This window comes from Cladophialophora carrionii (genome assembly GCF_000365165.1).
Source record: "Cladophialophora carrionii CBS 160.54 unplaced genomic scaffold supercont1.5, whole genome shotgun sequence".
Classification (NCBI taxonomy): domain Eukaryota; kingdom Fungi; phylum Ascomycota; class Eurotiomycetes; order Chaetothyriales; family Herpotrichiellaceae; genus Cladophialophora; species Cladophialophora carrionii.
In genome coordinates this window covers 2526197-2545193 of record NW_008481830.1, presented here as the reverse complement: position 1 = coordinate 2545193, position 18997 = coordinate 2526197, and the positions used below count along the sequence as shown (strand labels likewise).

The 18997-nt window shown below is 53.9% G+C and overlaps 7 protein-coding genes across 7 annotated transcripts; 4 read left to right on the top strand and 3 right to left on the bottom strand.

Moving 5' to 3' along the window:
• Nucleotides 1-125: 125 nt before the first annotated feature.
• On the top strand, nucleotides 126-1010 carry G647_06747 (uncharacterized protein; the record flags this gene model as incomplete). Its single annotated transcript, XM_008731066.1, has 2 exons — nucleotides 126-381; nucleotides 442-1010. The coding sequence occupies 2 exons, from the start codon at nucleotides 126-128 to the stop codon at nucleotides 1008-1010; spliced, it is 825 nt and encodes a 274-aa protein (XP_008729288.1).
• A 242-nt stretch (nucleotides 1011-1252) lies between these two features.
• Nucleotides 1253-2750, top strand: G647_06746 (uncharacterized protein; the record flags this gene model as incomplete). Its single annotated transcript, XM_008731065.1, has 3 exons — nucleotides 1253-1289; nucleotides 1342-1838; nucleotides 1890-2750. The coding sequence occupies 3 exons, from the start codon at nucleotides 1253-1255 to the stop codon at nucleotides 2748-2750; spliced, it is 1395 nt and encodes a 464-aa protein (XP_008729287.1).
• A 1819-nt stretch (nucleotides 2751-4569) lies between these two features.
• On the bottom strand, nucleotides 4570-6653 carry G647_06745 (uncharacterized protein; the record flags this gene model as incomplete). Its single annotated transcript, XM_008731064.1, has 5 exons — nucleotides 4570-4623; nucleotides 4722-6253; nucleotides 6346-6377; nucleotides 6426-6470; nucleotides 6526-6653. The coding sequence occupies 5 exons, from the start codon at nucleotides 6651-6653 to the stop codon at nucleotides 4570-4572; spliced, it is 1791 nt and encodes a 596-aa protein (XP_008729286.1).
• A 3291-nt stretch (nucleotides 6654-9944) lies between these two features.
• G647_06744 (uncharacterized protein) lies at nucleotides 9945-11429 on the top strand (the record flags this gene model as incomplete). The annotated part of the gene is made up of 1 exon (XM_008731063.1): nucleotides 9945-11429. One exon carries the CDS (start codon nucleotides 9945-9947, stop codon nucleotides 11427-11429), a length of 1485 nt encoding a protein of 494 aa, XP_008729285.1.
• Nucleotides 11430-13172: 1743 nt separating this feature from the next.
• On the bottom strand, nucleotides 13173-14415 carry G647_06743 (uncharacterized protein; the record flags this gene model as incomplete). The annotated part of the gene is made up of 2 exons (XM_008731062.1): nucleotides 13173-14081; nucleotides 14161-14415. The coding sequence occupies 2 exons, from the start codon at nucleotides 14413-14415 to the stop codon at nucleotides 13173-13175; spliced, it is 1164 nt and encodes a 387-aa protein (XP_008729284.1).
• A 481-nt stretch (nucleotides 14416-14896) lies between these two features.
• On the bottom strand, nucleotides 14897-15998 carry G647_06742 (uncharacterized protein; the record flags this gene model as incomplete). The annotated part of the gene is made up of 3 exons (XM_008731061.1): nucleotides 14897-14991; nucleotides 15047-15256; nucleotides 15308-15998. The coding sequence occupies 3 exons, from the start codon at nucleotides 15996-15998 to the stop codon at nucleotides 14897-14899; spliced, it is 996 nt and encodes a 331-aa protein (XP_008729283.1).
• An 847-nt stretch (nucleotides 15999-16845) lies between these two features.
• G647_06741 (uncharacterized protein) lies at nucleotides 16846-17874 on the top strand (the record flags this gene model as incomplete). Its single annotated transcript, XM_008731060.1, has 3 exons — nucleotides 16846-16948; nucleotides 17418-17574; nucleotides 17628-17874. 3 exons carry the CDS (start codon nucleotides 16846-16848, stop codon nucleotides 17872-17874), a joined length of 507 nt encoding a protein of 168 aa, XP_008729282.1.
• Nucleotides 17875-18997: the final 1123 nt, after the last annotated feature.

Genomic DNA, 18997 nt, shown 5'->3' with positions numbered 1-18997 from the left:
CAGACCGCGGTGGTGATGTGACCACTAACTACCACCAACACCACCACCGTTCTCACCTCGACTTTGCCTGCGCTCACACAACACATCTCCCACACCTAAACAAACACAAGCTCTGAAAGGCAGCTATGTCTACCGCAGTCTATCCGTCACAGTTCTCTACGAGCACGTCCTCGTTTCGCGCTTCGCAATCACAGACGGCGCCCAGCATGTCATACTCGGACACGCCTCTCACGCAGCTGCCGTCCGTGGATTTTAACTTCGACGACCTGCGAAAGCGCATGGCAGACTTCACAATAAAATTCGACGCGTTCATCGAGCAAGGGAGGAAGAGAGTGCTAGAAGAAAGAAACGAGTTCCGAGCGCGCTTGGGTGAATTGAGTGGTGAGTTAGCCACGAGCGGACATAAACAAGATCACGAATGTAGACTGACCCAACTCGCAGAGGAACGACGCTCGACCAGCACACAAATCACCACGCTCCAGTCCACGCTCTCTACACACAATCAAGTATTGGCACGCGAGCAAGCCGAGAAGAACGAAATGCACTCGCAAATCAGCAGCCTCGAATCCCACGCAACGCAGCAGTCAGCAAAACGTGACCGACTGAGGTCCGCCATCGCACAGACCCAACGACAAATTGACGCGAAGGTACACGCGCAAAGAGAATACGCAGCGAAACAGGACGGGCAAAGCCAACTTAATAGACCTGAATTGAATTTCTGGGAGACATATCTGGGATGTAGGATTGAAGGGAGCGGAGACGAGAACAAGGTCAGAATTGTGTTTGTGTTTCCACCGTCGAAAGGTTCTGGCTCGGGACATGAAGACAGAGAAGCATTTTTCGAGTTGCTGGTGCCGCTCACAGGCCACGGGAAATACGAAGTCACCTATATGAAGCCTAAGTTGGAGCCGGCTCGGGTAGAGAGAGTTGTGGATCGGTTGAACGCAACACGAGAGATCGGGACGGTGCTGAAGGGAATGAGGGCTTTGTTTGTAGAGGCTATCCAGTGATGAGAACGAATAGCCGTATGCTCATGACCACGACCAATTCAAGGGCGCCTTTTGAAGTGAAGTTCCGCAGACTGTTCACTTGTTGCTCAACCCTTGTCATTCTGTCTACCGTTTTGCTTCGGTGGAAATATAAGCGAATAGGGCGATCCGGGGCAAACATGTGGCATGCCAAGCATGACACTGGACACCTTTCGAGATGCATTGTCTCGAGACCGTGGCATGGAATGGATAACCACATAATCATGTCGTCGACGAACAACACATCGATACCTTCCGGAGGTATGTCCTGAGGTAGCGGCAGTCGCATCGTTCTTGAACTCACCTCTCCCAGACCAGAAGTCGAAAAAGAAAAAGAAGTCCAAGAAGAAGGGCACCGCGCAATCCGCAACCGCAGATGTCCCCTCCACCCCTACCGAGACCAATGACACCCAAAATGGGCCCGATGATGACGATGAAGATGGGGAACACGACGATAGGGATCCAGCCTCACCGGTGAAAGAAGAGCCGCCGGATGCAGGACCACCAGACACAATGACAACCGTAACGAACGGAGTAAAAGACCTCGCCGTCGAGAGTGACAAAGACGATGCAGCGGCGCGCTTCGACGCTCTTGTCAAGGACCGTGACGCTCTGCGACAAGAAGTCACGCAGCTGCGACAGTCGCTCGAGGAGCTCCAGGCGAAGCACAACTCGGAAATTGAAGCGGTTCAGGGCGAGCTCGCAGACACACAGGCGGAGAAAGAGAACGCAGAGGAGCAATACCAATCGCTACTTGGAAAGGTGAACACAATACGCTCTCAGCTAGGCGAGAGGCTGAAGGCCGATGCAGTACGTACAGAATTTCCCAATGCCAGCACGACACGTTGACACGGTCGACAGGAAGATCTAGCCCAAGCACGCACACGAATCGAAGAACTTGAAGAACAAAAGTCCGAACTACAAGAACGCTACACAGCCCGCTCCGCTGAAGTCGAGGAACTAACTGCCCAGACGAAAGACCTCACGCAGAAACACGCGGAACAAGCCAAAGAACTCTCCAGCTTACGCAACCGCCTGACGCTCTCACAGCAGAATTGGCTCAAGGAGAAAGAGGAACTCGTCGAGTCGGAAGCCTACATCCGGGACGAATTTGAAAACGCAAAGCAGGCGATGCACGACTGGGAAGTGTTGGCCATGGAAGAACGCACCATCCGGAAAGACCTGACAGACCGCAACGCCGACCTGGAAGAACAACTTGCTTCTCTGAAGGAGGCGTATGAAAAGGTCGTGAGCGAGAGAGACACGCACTCATCAACGGTTGACGGCCTCCAACGAGCCCTCCAGGAGATTCAGACCGTGCGGAAACAGGAACTCAAGGAACTGGTCGAGACGAATCAATCCGAACAGGCAGCGTTGCGGAAACAGCTGCAAGACCTGCAGGCGACGCACGAATCCACCGTCTCAGAACTCGAACACACGAAGAAAGACCTCGAACGCGCCCTCCCGTTCGAGAAGGAAGTTAAAGAGAAGAATCTCCTGATCGGCAAATTACGGCACGAAGCAGTCATCCTCAACGACCACCTCACGAAAGCACTACGATTCCTCAAGAAAGGGAAGCCAGAGGACAATGTCGACAGGTATGTGTCTTCCTTGACTTCTCTACGCTTCTCCGTCTTATCCCCGAACTGCCCTGCCTCGAGAGATTGGCAGATTCTCCAACAACACCCGGCTACACTTGCTGTCTTGCTCCTCCGCATATGATGCTCTTGCACACGCGGGGAGTCTAAACTTAGCAACCGGCGCCCAGCTTTTCTCTCCTGCAAGGCCAGTTTGAGGCTCCCCTTTGTTGATCACCAACCCTTGCGAGTCACTCTTTGCCACCTTACATATGCTTTCTGCCTGCTGCTTTGTGCCTGTGACGCCGTTATGCCTTACGCTAAGCAAGGCTGAGACCTCCCTCTCACACCCGGCTACTGCGGCCTGAACTCCAGGCATCACTCCCCGCTCTCTTTCTCCCTATCGACTTCGTCTATTCAGGGATCAGCACCAGTTTCCATTTCCCATTCCCTATTTCAGGCACGACTATTCATCAGTACCAATCTCAACGCTTTCCCCTTTCGCCACATCTAAGCGACGCCAAGCCGCAAATATGCGAGCATGCAGTTGCGAAACACGGTCCTTTTTGCTGACACTGACACCGAAATTGACGTTGACGTTGACACCGGCATTTGGCACTGACACCGACACTAACCCCGTGGCCTCCCAGACAAATCGTAACAAACCACCTCCTCCACTTCCTCGCGCTCGACCGTTCCGACCCCAAGAAATTCCAGATCCTGCAGCTTATCGCGGCCCTACTGGGCTGGACCGAGGAGCAGCGCGAACAGGCTGGGCTCTCACGGCCTGGAACCACGACCGGCGCGCCCGCCCCAACGAGCAGTTTCGGGAGTCTCCGCGGCTTGAGCGGCATGGGTATGGGCGGGAGTCCCGCTGTGCATAGGACTCCGTCCACGCCCGCGCTGAGTCACGGGGAATATTTTGGCGGGGAAGGGATGATGAGTCCGAGCGGCCGCGAGACCTTGGCGGAACTGTGGCAGAATTTCCTCGAGCAGGAGGCCGCTGCTGGGGCAGGGGCTGCTGGTAGTGGCACCAGTAATAATAGGAGTGGGGTTGCAAAGTCGAGGCAAGACAGCACGAGTACGGTTGGAGGAGTTCCCCCGACACCGACGTCCAAGTAGAACATTGATGTAAGATGATGTGGTGTGAAGTGTGAAGTATGAAATGAGCAGAGACGTTCGATCCGTGGTCTGCAATGCTGTAGAAGACATATCACTGATGGATTAGGCCTTGTCCGCTGCTACTCCTTTTATTGCTTGTTTCTGTAGTATGAGCAGGAACCAACTGATCCGGAGAATGAAGTCCTACTACAGTCTCACGGTGTCGAAATCGGGTGAACATCAACAGACGACAACCAGTGCATCTGTTCATCGGGAGTCGCTGCCCGCGCAGATACCAAAACGCTTAAATGGGCAGCTCAGGTAAGTGATGAACATTCCCGCCGACCCAAGTGAAGCACGGGGGGGAGGAAGTGCCACTCACGGCAGGGAAGGGAAGGTCAGAGTCGTCACAGATCATATGTCACAGGTCACATATCAAAATACCATCATACCTGCCCATCCTGGGGTTAGGGTGTCTTATCACCAACGTACCCATGGCTATCCGTACAACTTCATATCCTTGTATACTCGCATCCTGTATACCTGCGTACACACTCGCTCGACCAGCCCCGCTGAGTCCATTCAGTTCATCCAGCGCAGACTCAGACGAGTGGGCAATTCAACCCTCCGACAGACAATTTGCGAGTGGTGGCGCTGATGTACCCGGTTGTAGATGTCCCAAATTCAAAGCTTCTAACTCCTGTCCCGCGCCGTGTGTAAGAACGATAAAGACAGATGCGCCACGAACAGATCCGGCTCAATTCCATGCCTGAGCCGGCGTAGTTTGGGGGGCCACAACTGAGATGCGCGGAAAAGGTAGGAAGGTACGTAGAGGGAGAGGCGAGTGGATCCTGCGTTATGCGTCACGACCGAGCGGAGAACTGATATCCATATCGTCGGACCAGCTCGGGTATATCCTAAATCAGGGGAGGAGTCAGCCTTGTTCACACGTACTGTATGCGTGTGCATGTAGGATTGATGTAACGTTACAGTGGAAGAAACCTAAGTGACTTACCAGTCCGGCCCAGGGCAAGTCCGATGCATCGATACTCTTCGTTAACTTTACAGCTCTATGTTCTGGCTCTCGTTCCCACTCCATTGTGAGCGTTTGGTCATCCTCGTCTAGGTCGAAGGTCAGGTGCTGGACGTCGACGTTGCTTGGTCCCAGAGCAGACTCGTGCGCCATTTCAAGGGTCGCTTCTGCGATGCGCGCGGCGTGCTCTGTGCTCCATGAGTCCTCGGCCACGTTGAGCCATCTGAGCGCGTTGATGGCTTGGCGGCGGGTTTCCACGTTTTCCGCCGACATCGCAACGAGGAAGATGGGGGCGATGAACCCGAGGGTGGGAGGGTTCTTTCGACACGATTCTGTGGTGGTGAGCGGGTCGTGGCGCAGCACGTCTTCCACCTCGATGACGATGAAGTTGTGCCGGCAGCGTTCGGGCCCGGCGCACTCTGGGGCAGAGTCGCGATCGGGGTCTTGCACTTCCTCAGGTTCGGTGGCGCTGTAGTGGGCTTGTCTCTGTAGCTGGTCGAGGAGGATATGGGCGGCGACATTGTGCACGATCAACATGCGGCGCATGTAGACGGGGCCAGTGGCTGTGAGGTTTTGAAACAGGTGCATCCATCTGTAGAGGCGGGCGTCGAGCTCGTCGAGCCGTTCCAACTCTCTAATCAGGACGGTGTGTGTGCTGTGAAGCGCTGCTTGTGCTTGAATCTGGCTCTTCAGGGTGAGAATGTCGTTGATACAACTCCCCAGGTATTTCTCTGCGTCCTCTAGATCGCCAAAGGCTGGATGTTTGAAGTTCATGATCCGGACGTCGCGGGTGGTCAGAGACAGTGCGCTCATCTGATCTGTCAGTTCTTCAATGCGGCATTTCGAGGCGAACTTGACGCCGTCGCGGATCGTGGGTTCAATGTACTTCGAGATGAGGTTGTCGGCAGGGTCTTTTAAACGGCGTTTGCTCTTCCACTCCCCAAGGATCTTGATCGCAGCTTTCATGTGGTCAACGGCGGATTGCCCGCTCCCATTGAAGTTCTCCAGTGCCCAGAAGATGACGCACGCCGCCAGAACGATGTCGATAGGTGGCTTGTCGGCCACCAGGGAGCGTATGGCGGCATTGTAGTGGAACATAAAGTTGTGGTTTGCTCTCTGAGATGGTGCGCCAAGTGTGGTGAGGGATTGGTGTAATGAAGCGAGCGCGATGACAGAATGTTTGATAGAAGGTTGGTGCCATGTTGCTTGAGGGAGGAGCACGCTCCAAAGGTAGGGTTTTGAGTATACGGATATCAAATTGGATGTCTTTTCAAGGAAGAATTGGAAGCATCGATAATCTTCTTGTGTGCCGAATATCGGGACAAGCGCGAGTTCTTGGGGATGAGGGTACGAGCTCAAGTAGGATTGGAATTGAGGATCGCGTGGCGGTGCTGGATCAGGCTCTGGTTCGCCCGGAGGTGCTGCCAGTGTTGTCGTCGGTGGGGCTGCTGGTGGTGTAGTCGGTGTTGACGAGGACGAAGCTGGGTCAAACAGTCTGATTTTAGGTGGCGCATCTGGATCTTCGTTAGCTTACACGGACATCGGATAGAACAACGAGATTAGGTCCATCGGAAAGACTGGTCTGTCAGTGATGAATGGAACTTACAACCGCCACACCTTATGTTAGATTTAATACATCTGGCTCACATCAGTAACGGACGTGATAAGGCGTTGAGACGCACCCACCTCTGGCACCCCGGCTTGCCCTCATCACACTTGATCCTTCGTTTCCTGGAAACTCGTTATTATTCATAGAGACCTCGAGGTTGGAGCTGCTTGCACGTACTTGCACGTTAAACATCCGTTGAAAGTCTTGGGAGCCCACTTCTTCGTCCGAACTTTGTCGCCTGGCATTGTGCGAGGAGGGGGTGGAGGATGTTCATCGGAATGGGTGACATTGGTACCAGCGCTCATGGCGGTTACAGATATATCTTCGAGCATCTGATAGTCCGGCCTGCAGTGAAAGTCGTTGCAACGTCTGAGCCTCTGTAGTTCGGCGAAGCAAAATTCTAGGCCATCAAATTGGGAACTGCGAACACGAATATCTTGAGAAAGAAAATAGTTGGGTTAGTGAATGTCCGGTGGATTGTTTTGAATGCCGTCCCCCGAGTCGCTTAGCGAGGTGAGAAATAAGATAGGGTCCCAACCACAAGGTTCGGTCAGGGATAGGTCGCTCGCCACGTCGATGTGCATTTATGTGAGAATGGGGAACGCGCAAGAGCGGGAATGCCAGGGGGTAAGGGAAGCAGCGGGCTCTCGTTCCGTTCGAGCTCCAGGTCCCAGATTCCCCCAGGAACATGAATTTCAGCCTCGTGGTATTTCTGAACGCTTTCTTCTTTCGCGATGCTATGCTCGAATGGACTTACAGATATGCGGCTGTGTCTGCGGCCTTGCGTTCCTGGATGGTCGCCCCACAGCAGATCGTTCGTCCATATGGTATCATCATTGGTCAAGCGCTGGACCAGCGTACTGGAGCTGAGTCTGGTGGTGGGCCGAAGACAGGGACAGGTCGTGTAAATGACAGTGTATCGTTTGGTCGTGTGGGATGAAGCAAGCGTAGTAAGGTAGCTGGGATAATTCATACTCCCATTCGATGGTCTGGGCAAGTCATGGTATGTGGCTCAGCAAGTGCGCTTTATATTTCCTTGTTTATAAATGGGCTGTGTACTCAACTTAGAAAGAGACGAGAGCGAACGGAAAGCCATAGACGTGGAAAGGGGCCAAAAGAACCGTTGATTTCCGGGGTCGAGATCTGGCGCCAGCTAGTTTCTAGCAGGCATGATTGGAAATGCCTCGCATGGTAGCTTTCACCCGCGTATGCTCTTGCTGACGGAGCTTCTTGTCCGTCTAAGCAGGAGTCATAAGCCATATTCGTGGGTCCGATAGGGTACGTGGGTACTGGAGAGAACCCAGCAGGAGGTTCCGGTAGACGCAGGTCATCCATCGGGTGGAGAAAGCATAAGTCCACTTTGGTTAGAGCGGTAGGGCTTAGCGATGCCTTTGGCATTGGGAAGTCCAACGCAGTGCTTCCACCGCTTCCACCGCTGCTTCACAGTTGAACAGAAGTCCAGGACAACATTCCCGGTTCTCGCGGATGGTTCCATGAGCGGTAAATGTTGCGCGAAAACAAATAGTCTGGTATCCCACGAGCTGGGCAGTGCTCCACCTTCACCCATGGCATTGGTAGACCGAGGGTGGTATTTTCCTCTCAGAGCCACGGTCCGGTGGACGATCGTTGGGTCAATATGACTCTACGAAACGCCGCAACGGTGAGAGAGAGGACAAGGGCAAGCGACCAGCACCTCTTTCAGCTCCTTGCCCAGCTCGCGACGGATCGAGATACGATCTGCAGGGCATACATAATCTATCCCGTCGTGCGCGTCAGTTGTTAGCGCAGTTTCTACGCCGTCGGGCGCTGGCGGTTACAAGCGAACGAGATGTCGGATATTGGACGGAGGAACCGAGTCGGATCCGGTACCACGCCTTAGCAATACCATTGCCAATATGAGCCAAGGAGCGAATTCGGCGGAATTTGCGAGTGGTGTTTGTAACGCGGACGGTGGCGACGCCTGTTAGCTAAGCTTGAGAAACCCCAGCCTGGTAGGTGCCTGGATGTCGCGATCGAGTGTCCGTTTGTGTGTGCCATCGCAACATTGTCCCTCTGCTATGAATGACGCATCCCCGCGGTTGCTTGGAGCAGGTAAATGGCTCTCCGCCAGCAACGTGGGTGAATTTGCACAGGTGACAGGGAGTGAGGGATCATCGTCTGCGAAAGGCCAAAATACCATCATCGAAACCTCAAGGCGGCAAGACCAGCCGATCGATCAACCGCTAAAAGACGGGCTGCTGTGACGATCTTTGAACGCGTGAGGAGTGTGCGGTATAGCAATCTCATCGTTCGAAACACGTCCGCTATCTAGCCGTCGTTCTCGCAAGCACCGCACTGATGCCATGCACCTCGGTGCAATTAGAGTCGAGTCATGCGCTTGTTGTCAGTCGTCCATGACTGCCCAATGAGGACTGAGTGAAGCTGTGATGGCGGCCCGCGGGAAAGTGTGTTCAACTCTACGGCTCTGCAGGCGACAGGTAAAGCTCCAAGATGGCGTCGCATCCAGACAACTGTGTATGCGTGTTCAGAGGGAAGGGAAGCATCGAGCCAAGTGAAAGCTAGGGCAACTGCGCTGGTTGGTGGTGCACGAAGGGAAACTATTGCACCGAGGTTGAATCGGGGCCAAAGGGCGCAGGCAACTTGCAGATTGCACATTGGGGGAGTGGAGGTAGCTTGGGGGGCCTTAGGTAATCAGCACCCACCAACCACCACCCCCCTAAACTCCACTGGCGCACCTAACGGCTCACCTATGGCCCACCTACGGCCATTAACTGTTGGGTGCCTGCCGCCTGTGCGGGTTCCGGAACTCTGGCCATGGGCCTAAGGCCGATTCGCGCACCGCCCAGTCTGCCTCAAAATATCCGATTCGCTTTAATAGACCGTACTTTTGTGCGCGGGGACTTGCACTCATGCGCCTAGCGTTGCGGTCAGTGACACCGCAGTCACAATCCAGAGGCTTTACACTGGCCTAGGATGGCTTGGATGGCTTGGATGGCTTGCTTTCATTTCTTCGGTCGAACGTCTTCCGTAGATTCCGGCTCTTCTCTGTTTGCGGGCGCTGCATCGAGCCTATTCAGGTTTCTTCCGTCTTGGCAGGTCCACACGGGTTAATTCTCTGATGAGGACCAGCTCTTAAACCCAGCAGTAGCTTCCGTATGCTCGACGACGCCCAGGCCGCTACTGCTCGCCAATTGCACTACATTGTCATTGCCACCGTCACTATCCTCTTCTCTCGGGGACAAGCTATCGATCAAGTCCGCCGTGCGGCCGCTTCGTCCGTCAAATGCTGACCACCAAAGAGCCGCCTGCTCCTCTCCCGTTGCCCCTGCGATTCTTGGCCTACGACCGAAATCCCGTCATCCTCGTTGGGTGGTACCGATATGTCGCCCTCGCAGCGTCGAGGATACCGACCAGGCTTGTTCCTCGCGGCCACGTTTCCCATCGTTTATGTACTCATCATGTTCTGGATTAGACCCGCAACACGTGGTCGAATTCAGCATGCTTTCGCTCCCATGACATTGGCCCAGCAGGAGCGGCGCGCCGCCGTCGAGGACGAGTTCATGTACGCTTAGAAGGCATACAAAGACCACGCCTGGATGGCGGATGCACTGAAACCCTTGTCCGGACAACCAACGCAACACTTTTGCGGGTGGGGAGCGACGCTGGTAGACGCTCTTGACAGCCTGTGTCTCATGGGTTTTGAAGACGAATGTCAACAGGCCTTGAATGCCAGCCTTGCGCTCGACTTCACGACATGCCTGGACGATGCTGAGGTGAACATGTTCGAATCCACTATTCGGATCCTCGGAGGACTGTTAGCAGCATATGACCTGACCAACGACGTTAAGTTGGTTTCCAAGTTAGTCGAACTCGGCGATGTCTTGCATGATGCGTTTCGGACCCCCAACGGCATGCCCCGTACCCGATACAGACTGGGACAGAGGGAGGTACGACCTCAAGCGCCGAGTACCGCTCCGTTAGCAGAGGTGGGTACCTTGAGCCTGGAATTTGCGAGACTCTCACAGATCACTGGGGACGGCAAGTACATGGACGCTGTCGACTTGCTGAGTCAGATACTTGCTCGTACCCAGCAAGACTCTGGTATCCCAGGACTCTGGCCGGAATCAATCCATCCGAGTTCGGTGGGAGGTCAAGGGTCCTATTTTGCCAAAGGAGGCCTTCGCTGGTCTCTGGGAGCTGGGTCAGACTCCGCATACGAGTATTTGCTCAAATCCCATTTGCTACTGGGTCGACAGGCGGACCTGTACAGGACTATGTGGAAAGCTGCCTCGGAGCGGATTAAAGAACATCTGCTCTTCCGACCAGCCATCCCTAACACAAATGGAACAGACGTGCTCTTCAGCGGGACCGCGGTCAAAGTGCCCAATCGCGAATACCTAAACCTTGAAACCAAGGTCCAACATCTCGCCTGCTTTGCTGGTGGCATGTTTGCACTGGCGTCTCGAATATTCGAGGAGCCACAAGACCTAAAACTTGCTACTCAGCTCGCCAATGGCTGTGTGTGGGCATATCTCAATACCCCTACGGGGATCATGCCTGAATCTTTCTCTGTGATGCGATGTCCGCATGAGGACCCCCTTAACTGTGAAGATGCCTACCGCGTATTAGAGGGGCATGGACAACCAGTTTGTCTGAATGGCGCGTGCACCGACATGCTCCCGCCCGGGTTTCTTGAAGTCAGCGACCCAACCTACCGACTTCGGCCTGAAGCAGTCGAGTCCGTGTTCATCATGTGGCGCGTCACGGGAAATGAGCACTGGCGAGAGGTCGGCTGGACTATGTTCCAGTCCATCATCAAACATACTCGGACTCCCTACGGTCATGCTTCCCTTGCAAGCACTACTCAGCTCGTCGATCGACAAGCCTACGAGAACGAAGTGTGGGTGAGCCAGAGAGGGCCGATACAACTTGATGAAATGGAAAGCTTCTGGTTCGCGGAGACTTTGAAATATTTCTATCTTCTCTTCAGCGAGCCGGATCTCATCAGCCTCGATGACTACGTGCTGAATACGGAGGCCCACCCATTCCGCCTGACAAATGGAATTCGAGGCTTCGGATGACGACCGTGGAAGAGAGGTTGCCGTCGCAAAGCTCTTACTTGCGTGGGTTACGTCGTCATCGAGCACACGCAAAGCTCAACGATTCAGCGTCGCAATTCCGCACCCAACCACCACATTGGTCACTCCGGCCGAGGAATCGTCAGTCTCAGCCGATTCACAGTGTTACCGGACATTCTGTCGAGCAGTTAGAAGGATCAGGTACTGTGTACACGGGCAGGGATCGACCCGTCAATTCCGGAGTCACAGGGATTGACTATAGTTTCATCCTGACAAAAATACAACGCGGCTTTCATTGCAGGAGAATCCAGATCCTGAGACCAGGGGACCATGTGTTAAACGTTGTCAGTGACAGATCTACCATCAGCAGGCAGCCAATTTTTGGGGTACTGCAGGATGCCGGTTAGTATGAGATTGTCAAGGAGTGAACTATTTCTCATTCCTTCTCTAATTCCGCTGTGAGCTTTGCACTTCACTCATCAGCTTGGAATAAGGACAACACTTACGAACGATACTTTACATATCTCTTAGTATTCCGACCTGCTCCATAGCTCGATGCGGTAAGCGAAGGCAGAGGACGCTGCCGGAACGGAACGGAGAAAAGGCGCGCGAGCTTCATGTCAACCACCAGCAGTCTTCGTGGATGCGAATGAATGAAATGACACGGCCAGCACGGCATATTAGGGAGGCCACGAACCTCCCTGGTATTTATCCATTTTGAAAGCCTGCGTGTTTCTTTCTCTTTTTCACTGCGAACCCTTCCATCTCAGCCCGCAGCGTCGAATTTGATTACCTGCTCAGACAGCTCAGTCGCGTGATCCGTCCACTCAGATCGAATGCTACGCCATGCGAGGTGAGTGACATTGGTGTCACGAATGCATATATCGACGACGCTACAGTATCTGCCTCGCCAGACGGAGAAAGATAGCCCAGCCCAGCCCAGCCCAGCCCAGTCTCGTCATGCCTATTCCACCGTATCCCGTCCGTTACACAACATTTCTGCAACAAAGACGCAGGTGTCGGAGGTGTAATGCAGGAATTGACAGAGATTCCGACCGCCAATAGTGCCGATAGTGCCAATAGTGCCAATACAATAGCTTGGCTGGCAGTCTGAGTGGTGGCCATCAGGTCATATCAATACAGGAAGAAGGCCACCTGCAGGTTGAGCGCAACAACGCGTGGCCAGAGAAATGCTGAACGGCCAAGAGGGAGGAGGAGAGGAGACGCAAGGAAGCACAGACCAGCAAAGATTGCAAGTCATGGCAGACGAGAAGAAAGGGAAAAAGACTCGGGCTTTGCTTTGATGTGTAGGCATGCGCATAGTCAAGGCACACAGTACAGGTACGGTACCCATTTGGCCGAGTGAGAAATGAGTCTCACTGGGACGGCCAAGGCAGAGAGGAACCCACGTGTTTGCTACATCTTTCCTTTTTGAGGGCTCGTGTCGTTGTCGTTTGGGTTTCCTCAAGTGTACAGGTACACGGTAGTTCAAGGCGCAGAGACAACCTGGAATCTCATGGAGGTATCAACATGTTTTTGATTTGTATCATATCACGTCACGTCGTTTTTGGGCCCAGCTCATGCGAATCCATCTATCGCTCACTGAGTATCACTCTCCCGTCCTCCCACTCACTCAGTAATTGCGACATCGATGGCTGTACAGTAGAAACGAGAGGGCACTCCTGGCTCAGGCTCGCAGGGTCGCCCCTACTCTGGCTGTTCCATCCCGCCCATTCATTCGTTCACTCATGCGCTCAACCAATCCAGAAACTCGGGCGTGAAGTAGCTGACTACAATTCCTGCCCCAGCTCTCAGGATACCTTCTGTACTCTCGAAGGCCATGGTCTTCAGATCAAACACGCCGGCCTTCGCGCCCGCATGGATCATGGCATACTCGCCGCTCACCTGGTACGCGGCAATGGGCATGTCCTTGGCGATTTCCTTCGCATCCGAGATGATGTCGAGGAACGAAGACGCGGGTTTCACCATGATGATGTCCGCGCCTTCCTGGATGTCTCGCGCGATGGCCCGTCTCGCGAGCCCCCGACCCCCGGGGGGGAGCTGGTAGCATTTCCGATCGCCAAAGCTGGGACACGAGCCCGCAGCGTCGCGGAAGGGGCCGTACAGGCAGCCGGAGAACTTGGCCGCGTAGGACATGAGGTTGACTTGGTGAGAGAGGCCCGCTTCGATGAGTTTCAACTTGATGGCCCGGATGCGCCCGTCGTTCATGTCCGAAGGCGCCACGCAGTGAGCGCCGGCATGCGCGTACGCCATGGCCACGTCGGAGATGCGCTCCACGCTCATGGCGTTGTTCAGGCTGCCGTCGTCGCGCAGGATGCCGCAGTGGCCGTGCGAGGTGTATTCGCAGAGACAGACGTCTGCGACTACAAACAATTGCGGGAAGTGTCGCCGGATAAGTTGTATGCCCTTGATGACCGGTCCTTCGGGGTCATCGGCCGCTGTGCCTAGTGCGTCTTTCGCGTCAGGCGCGAGAGGCACGCCGAACAGTATGACACTACGGAGGCCCTTTTGCACGAGCGGCGTCAGAAAGGGCACCAGTTTGTGGAGGCCGAGGCGGTTCTGGTTCGGGAGTGAAGGGATAGGCGTGATTTCGTCGGGGTTGTCGGTGATGAAGAGGGGGTAGATAAGCATGGACTGGTTTGAGTCAAGGTCACGTCGTGTCAGCGCTTCGTGGTCAAGTTGGCGGCGCAGCCATGCTGGATGAGCTGCTCACCTTGGTCAATTGTCTCTCTGCTTGCCATGCTCGTGACAGAGGGTGGCTGTAACCGGCGTGGAGCTGACTGGAGATATCGCCTGCGATGCTCACGCTGGTGGCGGCCGTAGAGGTATATGAGCGGGCCATTGATGGCCGGGAGATGGTCGACTGGGTGTCATTGGTGCTGACATTGCTGGCGCTCGTTCGAGCATTGTTGGGCTGGGACGGCGAGTCGCGGAAAGCGATGTCTTGCACGAGGGATGAAAATGACATGGCGGGTAGGATGAGGTGGGTGAGGGGAGGTTTTTGCGCTCAGTGTCGTTGTCGAGACAGGTTTGGCCGCGTCGAGTCGAATTCAGTGTGAAGGGAGTGCTTCGTCAGCTTAAAGTAAGAGACGACGTCGTTCCAGAGCTGAGGCGAACTATTTTTCGCAAGCGGCAGCAAAGTCGGTCAGCCGAAATGAAATGCAGGTGAGTTGACGGCGGCGAAATCCGAAGCATCTCATTCGCTGGGTGAAAGATGCGCCTCGGAATCTGCGCGCGCCAGAGAAAAAAGTGAGAGACTGAGAGGCACTCCAGGTACATGGTACAGACGATCAGCTCTTGAGACAACAATAACTCAAGTGTATCTGCGGAATGTGGCTATAAATCGACTCTAGCAGTCCTCTATGGAATGATACAAGTCCTGATTCCTGGATGTGGGGGAATTATCGCCGTCCCATTCAACGCCATCACAATTTTAAAACCCATTGACTCTATAATTGTATGTCGTTGTTCAAGAGGCGCACCTCCTCGCCAGGCTTGAAGGCGGGAAGACCGATATAGGGGCATCCGTCACATCGAAATGCGTCTGAGAAAAATTTAGCAAACACACCATCGATGAAGAGGATTTAATCAAAGCTTACCTCCAAGGCTGCAATTGCCACAGCTGCCAACTTTTCCTGGCACTGTAAAGTCGACCTCGGCAAGGTCGTCGGCTTGCAGTTTCAATGTGTTCAATGCGTTGTCGGCGTTCTCCCTCCGCGCCTTGTCTTCGGCTTCCAGTTTTTGTGCGAGGCCACAAGTGCAATCCTTGCACGCGCGGCGCCGTTTGGCCTTTGGCTTGCATTCAGTCGCTAGGTATGGTCAGTCAAAGGTCGCCAACAGCCCAAGAGGGTTCGACTCACGGATTTTAATAGGTCTCTTTAAGTCGTCCTCGTCCAGCAAGGTATCTTCATCAATCAAGTCATCGTCCGAATCGCCAGTTCCATCGTCAAACCCCACGCCCGCAGGTATAGTATCGTCCACACTCTTCCGCTTGCCGTTCAAAGGAAGTGACATGGAACCCCCATTCGAATTACCATTACTGAGACCGCCAGCAGCCTCTGATGTCTTTTTCTTTCCAAATTTCAGCGGCACAGACACCTGCGCACCATAATCCACCTTCAAAAATCCAACGCCTGGTTGTGGGGATAGACCCGCAAGAATGGCTTCGTTCTTCTCAGGGCCATCAATGGCTCCGAATGTTTGATCTTGGCTGCGCAAGTGTCCGCCGTTCTTCAGTGCTCTGACTAGCAAAGCGAGTATATCCCGATTCAACAGATTCTGGCTCTCACGCCGTGAACCATCAGCGTCACTGAGAAGAATTATAACGTCGTACGTAGACTGTGGAAGAGAGACGAGGCCAAGGGCGAGTCTATCGAGCATTTGAAGGTCGGTGTGGGCGCGGTCATGCATTTCAATGACCGCGGTCAATTTCTCTTGGTGGGATGAAAGCGAGGGAGGCGAAAGGAGCAGGGTCCGCTTCGAGGACTGCGGCGCCTTGGAAATCGGCATGACGAAGTCGTCCGAGGTGTCCATCAGAACCGAGGGCGACATGGCGGCGGCGGCGAGGTTGTGTTGCTGTCTCGATACGTGATGTGAAAACACAAAGGGAATTGACCCGAAAACCCAGGGCTTAGAAATCGGAATTTGTGACGTGCACCAGAGGGGCAGTTGTGGCGCTAGCCCCTGCAGGATCCCGATTCGTCGCTTCTGCTTTTCTCTGCCCTGCGAGTCTTAAGTATTCTGCCCACGTGGGATATTGAGGAGCGCAGTTTTTGAGATTGGGGCAGGGAGTGCAAGTATGATATCCCTCAGGACCAAATTTTCTTATTTCTTCAAGTCTCACAATGGGATCTGTTGCTGGGTGATGATAGTTGAGTCACACCTCTCACGTGTCGGAGCTCCCCGGTATTTCTCCGCTCTCACACCACCGAGGACGAAAGATGGCTTGAGACCGTGAGGCCACTGTGTACTCGTACCTGCCTTGTACCTACGAGTTACTTGAGGATTGGGGCCCCGATGTGCCTGGAACATGATTGTTTCCACCGCAGTGGATCCATTTTGCAATATCGTTCCCCTTATCATTGGACCACTGCTCAATATTCTCTCATGAATTGCCTCATAGGGTATCCACTCTGCGGCCTCTGACCACAGCTTGTCTCGCCGCCATACATCTATACCGCAGCTGCTCAGTAACACAGTGCGTTTGGCTTAACCATTGCGCCGTGCATCTTCTAGAGAGCTTTGCTGGACTCACGCGGATTGGTACCTGGATCAAGACTCCTAAATAGAGTGGACTAGCGTCAAGTGGATACACAGCCAGCACGAACCCCGCGCTAAGTAAGCCGAATGGGAAAGGCGGAGCGTACAATCCGGGGAAGGCGCCCTGGCGATTGGAGCGATGGGCAGAAAGGCCCAGAAAAAGCGCAGGGTCATGCGAGCAACCGGCCTGTCTCTGCAAGTTCTCCCCAATCACGGTAAACAGTGTCTAGAGCTTTCTACCAGTAAGCCACCTCATTCCGGCTTCATCTTCCCTGACTTAATCAACTCTCTCCAACGAACCCCCTTCCGCTTAGAAGCACGTCAAAAGCTCACTCGTCCTTCTCCCCCTTCCTTTTCCTCAATCGCGATCTTCCGTATCTCTCATAGACACTCAGCAAGCAAGTAATCAGTAGGTGAGTCACATTTCAATTCATCGGAGATCGATCATCCCAGTGGTGGTCCGAGCTTCACTTTCCTTTGATCTGCAGGGTCGCGTGTCATTCTCGTTCCCTTGAATGTACTCCGTACCTCTACTCCAACTTCATCTCACTGACTCCTGCTCTCTCGACAGCCACAATCTACCAACGCTCTGACTCTTGACTCACTCTTTCACTGTCGACCACCTCTACTCCGTCCCCCATAACCGTTCATCCAACCAGTAAGTCATTCCGGACCTTCCATGGCGACCCTCGCTGACCATTGACCGCCCAGTGACTCGTACAAACAAAGGAAACGACCGCAACCACAGTGCCATCGCCGATGGTACCGCCCTCCCTGAAGAACGTCTCCCCCGCTACTTCGCCAAACATGGCCACGTTGATGCTGATCCCAAGGGTGTCAAGAAGCAAGGCGGTGGTAAGGGTAACTGGTAAGACTTCACTCTCGCAATTGGCAACTGCGCCTGGATACTAATGCCGATAGGGGCCGTGATGGCGAGGAAGTCCAAGACTATGGCTACACCCTCAACAACGCTCGCCGTCGATCCAACTCTAGCACCCAAGCTCTAGGGGACTTCAAGACCAAATTCGAAACCATGGACACCGATCCCGTCTTCGAGGAAGAGTTGCATGGACCCACCGAAGAGGATATTGAGAAGGCTTCCACCCACGACAGCACTGACTCCAGCACCTTGGGAGGCAGTATTGATGATGACGACAAGAAGTTGTAACACTACAAACCCTTTACGGAGAGATGATAACAGGAACCTTCACTCTCGACCTACGGCGCTGGAGGATGGTGCTTTGTACGGCTGTATAACTTGTGACACAAATACAGCGAGGCATTCAGCTGCTGTGCTGTGCTCAACCAATTGAATCGAATGAGCTTGGACCAGGGATGACACGAATGATTCAAACGTGTATTAGCATAGCAGGAATCAAATCCATCACTGGAGTGTGACAACAGAATATCCTGCCGACCGATTACATCATAGTTCCATTGCGAGTCCTCTGCTGCTGTTCCTTTTGCTGAATGCCGGCGACCGAGGTGTCCGGAACGTCAGCCTTAAAGACTGTGCTTACTGTCAAGATTCCTTCTCCACCGACAAGGCACTGGTAGTCACAATACATGTCGAAGTGAGATGCGCACAAGTGTACCTCGCTTGCGTCGACAGAATTGGGTTCGATATTGCTCAAGAGGACACAGTGGCTTGGGGCTGAGCTTGCACAGATTGCTTGCTGTCGGTACCTCGCGATGGAATGCCGAAGGTCGGAGCTTTTATCGCCGAGGTTGAACCGTACCCAGTACCAGTAAGCCCAGCATGGCTGAGGCGGCGCCAGCTGTGCACGCGACTCTTTTCGTCTGGATTGCGTAATTGCCTCCACACAGTAAGTCCACTGTACGCGCAACTGACTCCATACTGAAAGCTCTCATTCGGTTCAAGCCCGAAATGATTTTCGTTCCAATCGTCGGTATTGTACCCTATACGAGGTACACAGTACAATCCAAGCAGCGCCTAAACCCTACTGGCGGGAGACCGACAGGGTGATCAACACGGTATGGCACTCACGGTACAAGATAACGAGGATGTCGAGATCTCCCTCGATGAGCCGCGATTGACCGCTGGTCATTTCCACCAGCTTGCACGCCTTGGTGCAACGTCAAATTGAGGGTGAGGCCTTTCTCTCGTTGCAACCAGTACGGTGATATGCAGGGCGCCATGGAGAGAGATGCAGGCGCTTTCGCGGCGCACGACTCTGGAACTTGTGCAAACCTTGCAAAATTCGATGTCCAAGTAGTGCTGTTGTTTAGGCGTGAAGAAGTCTGCCCCTCTCGTACAGGGCTGACGGCGG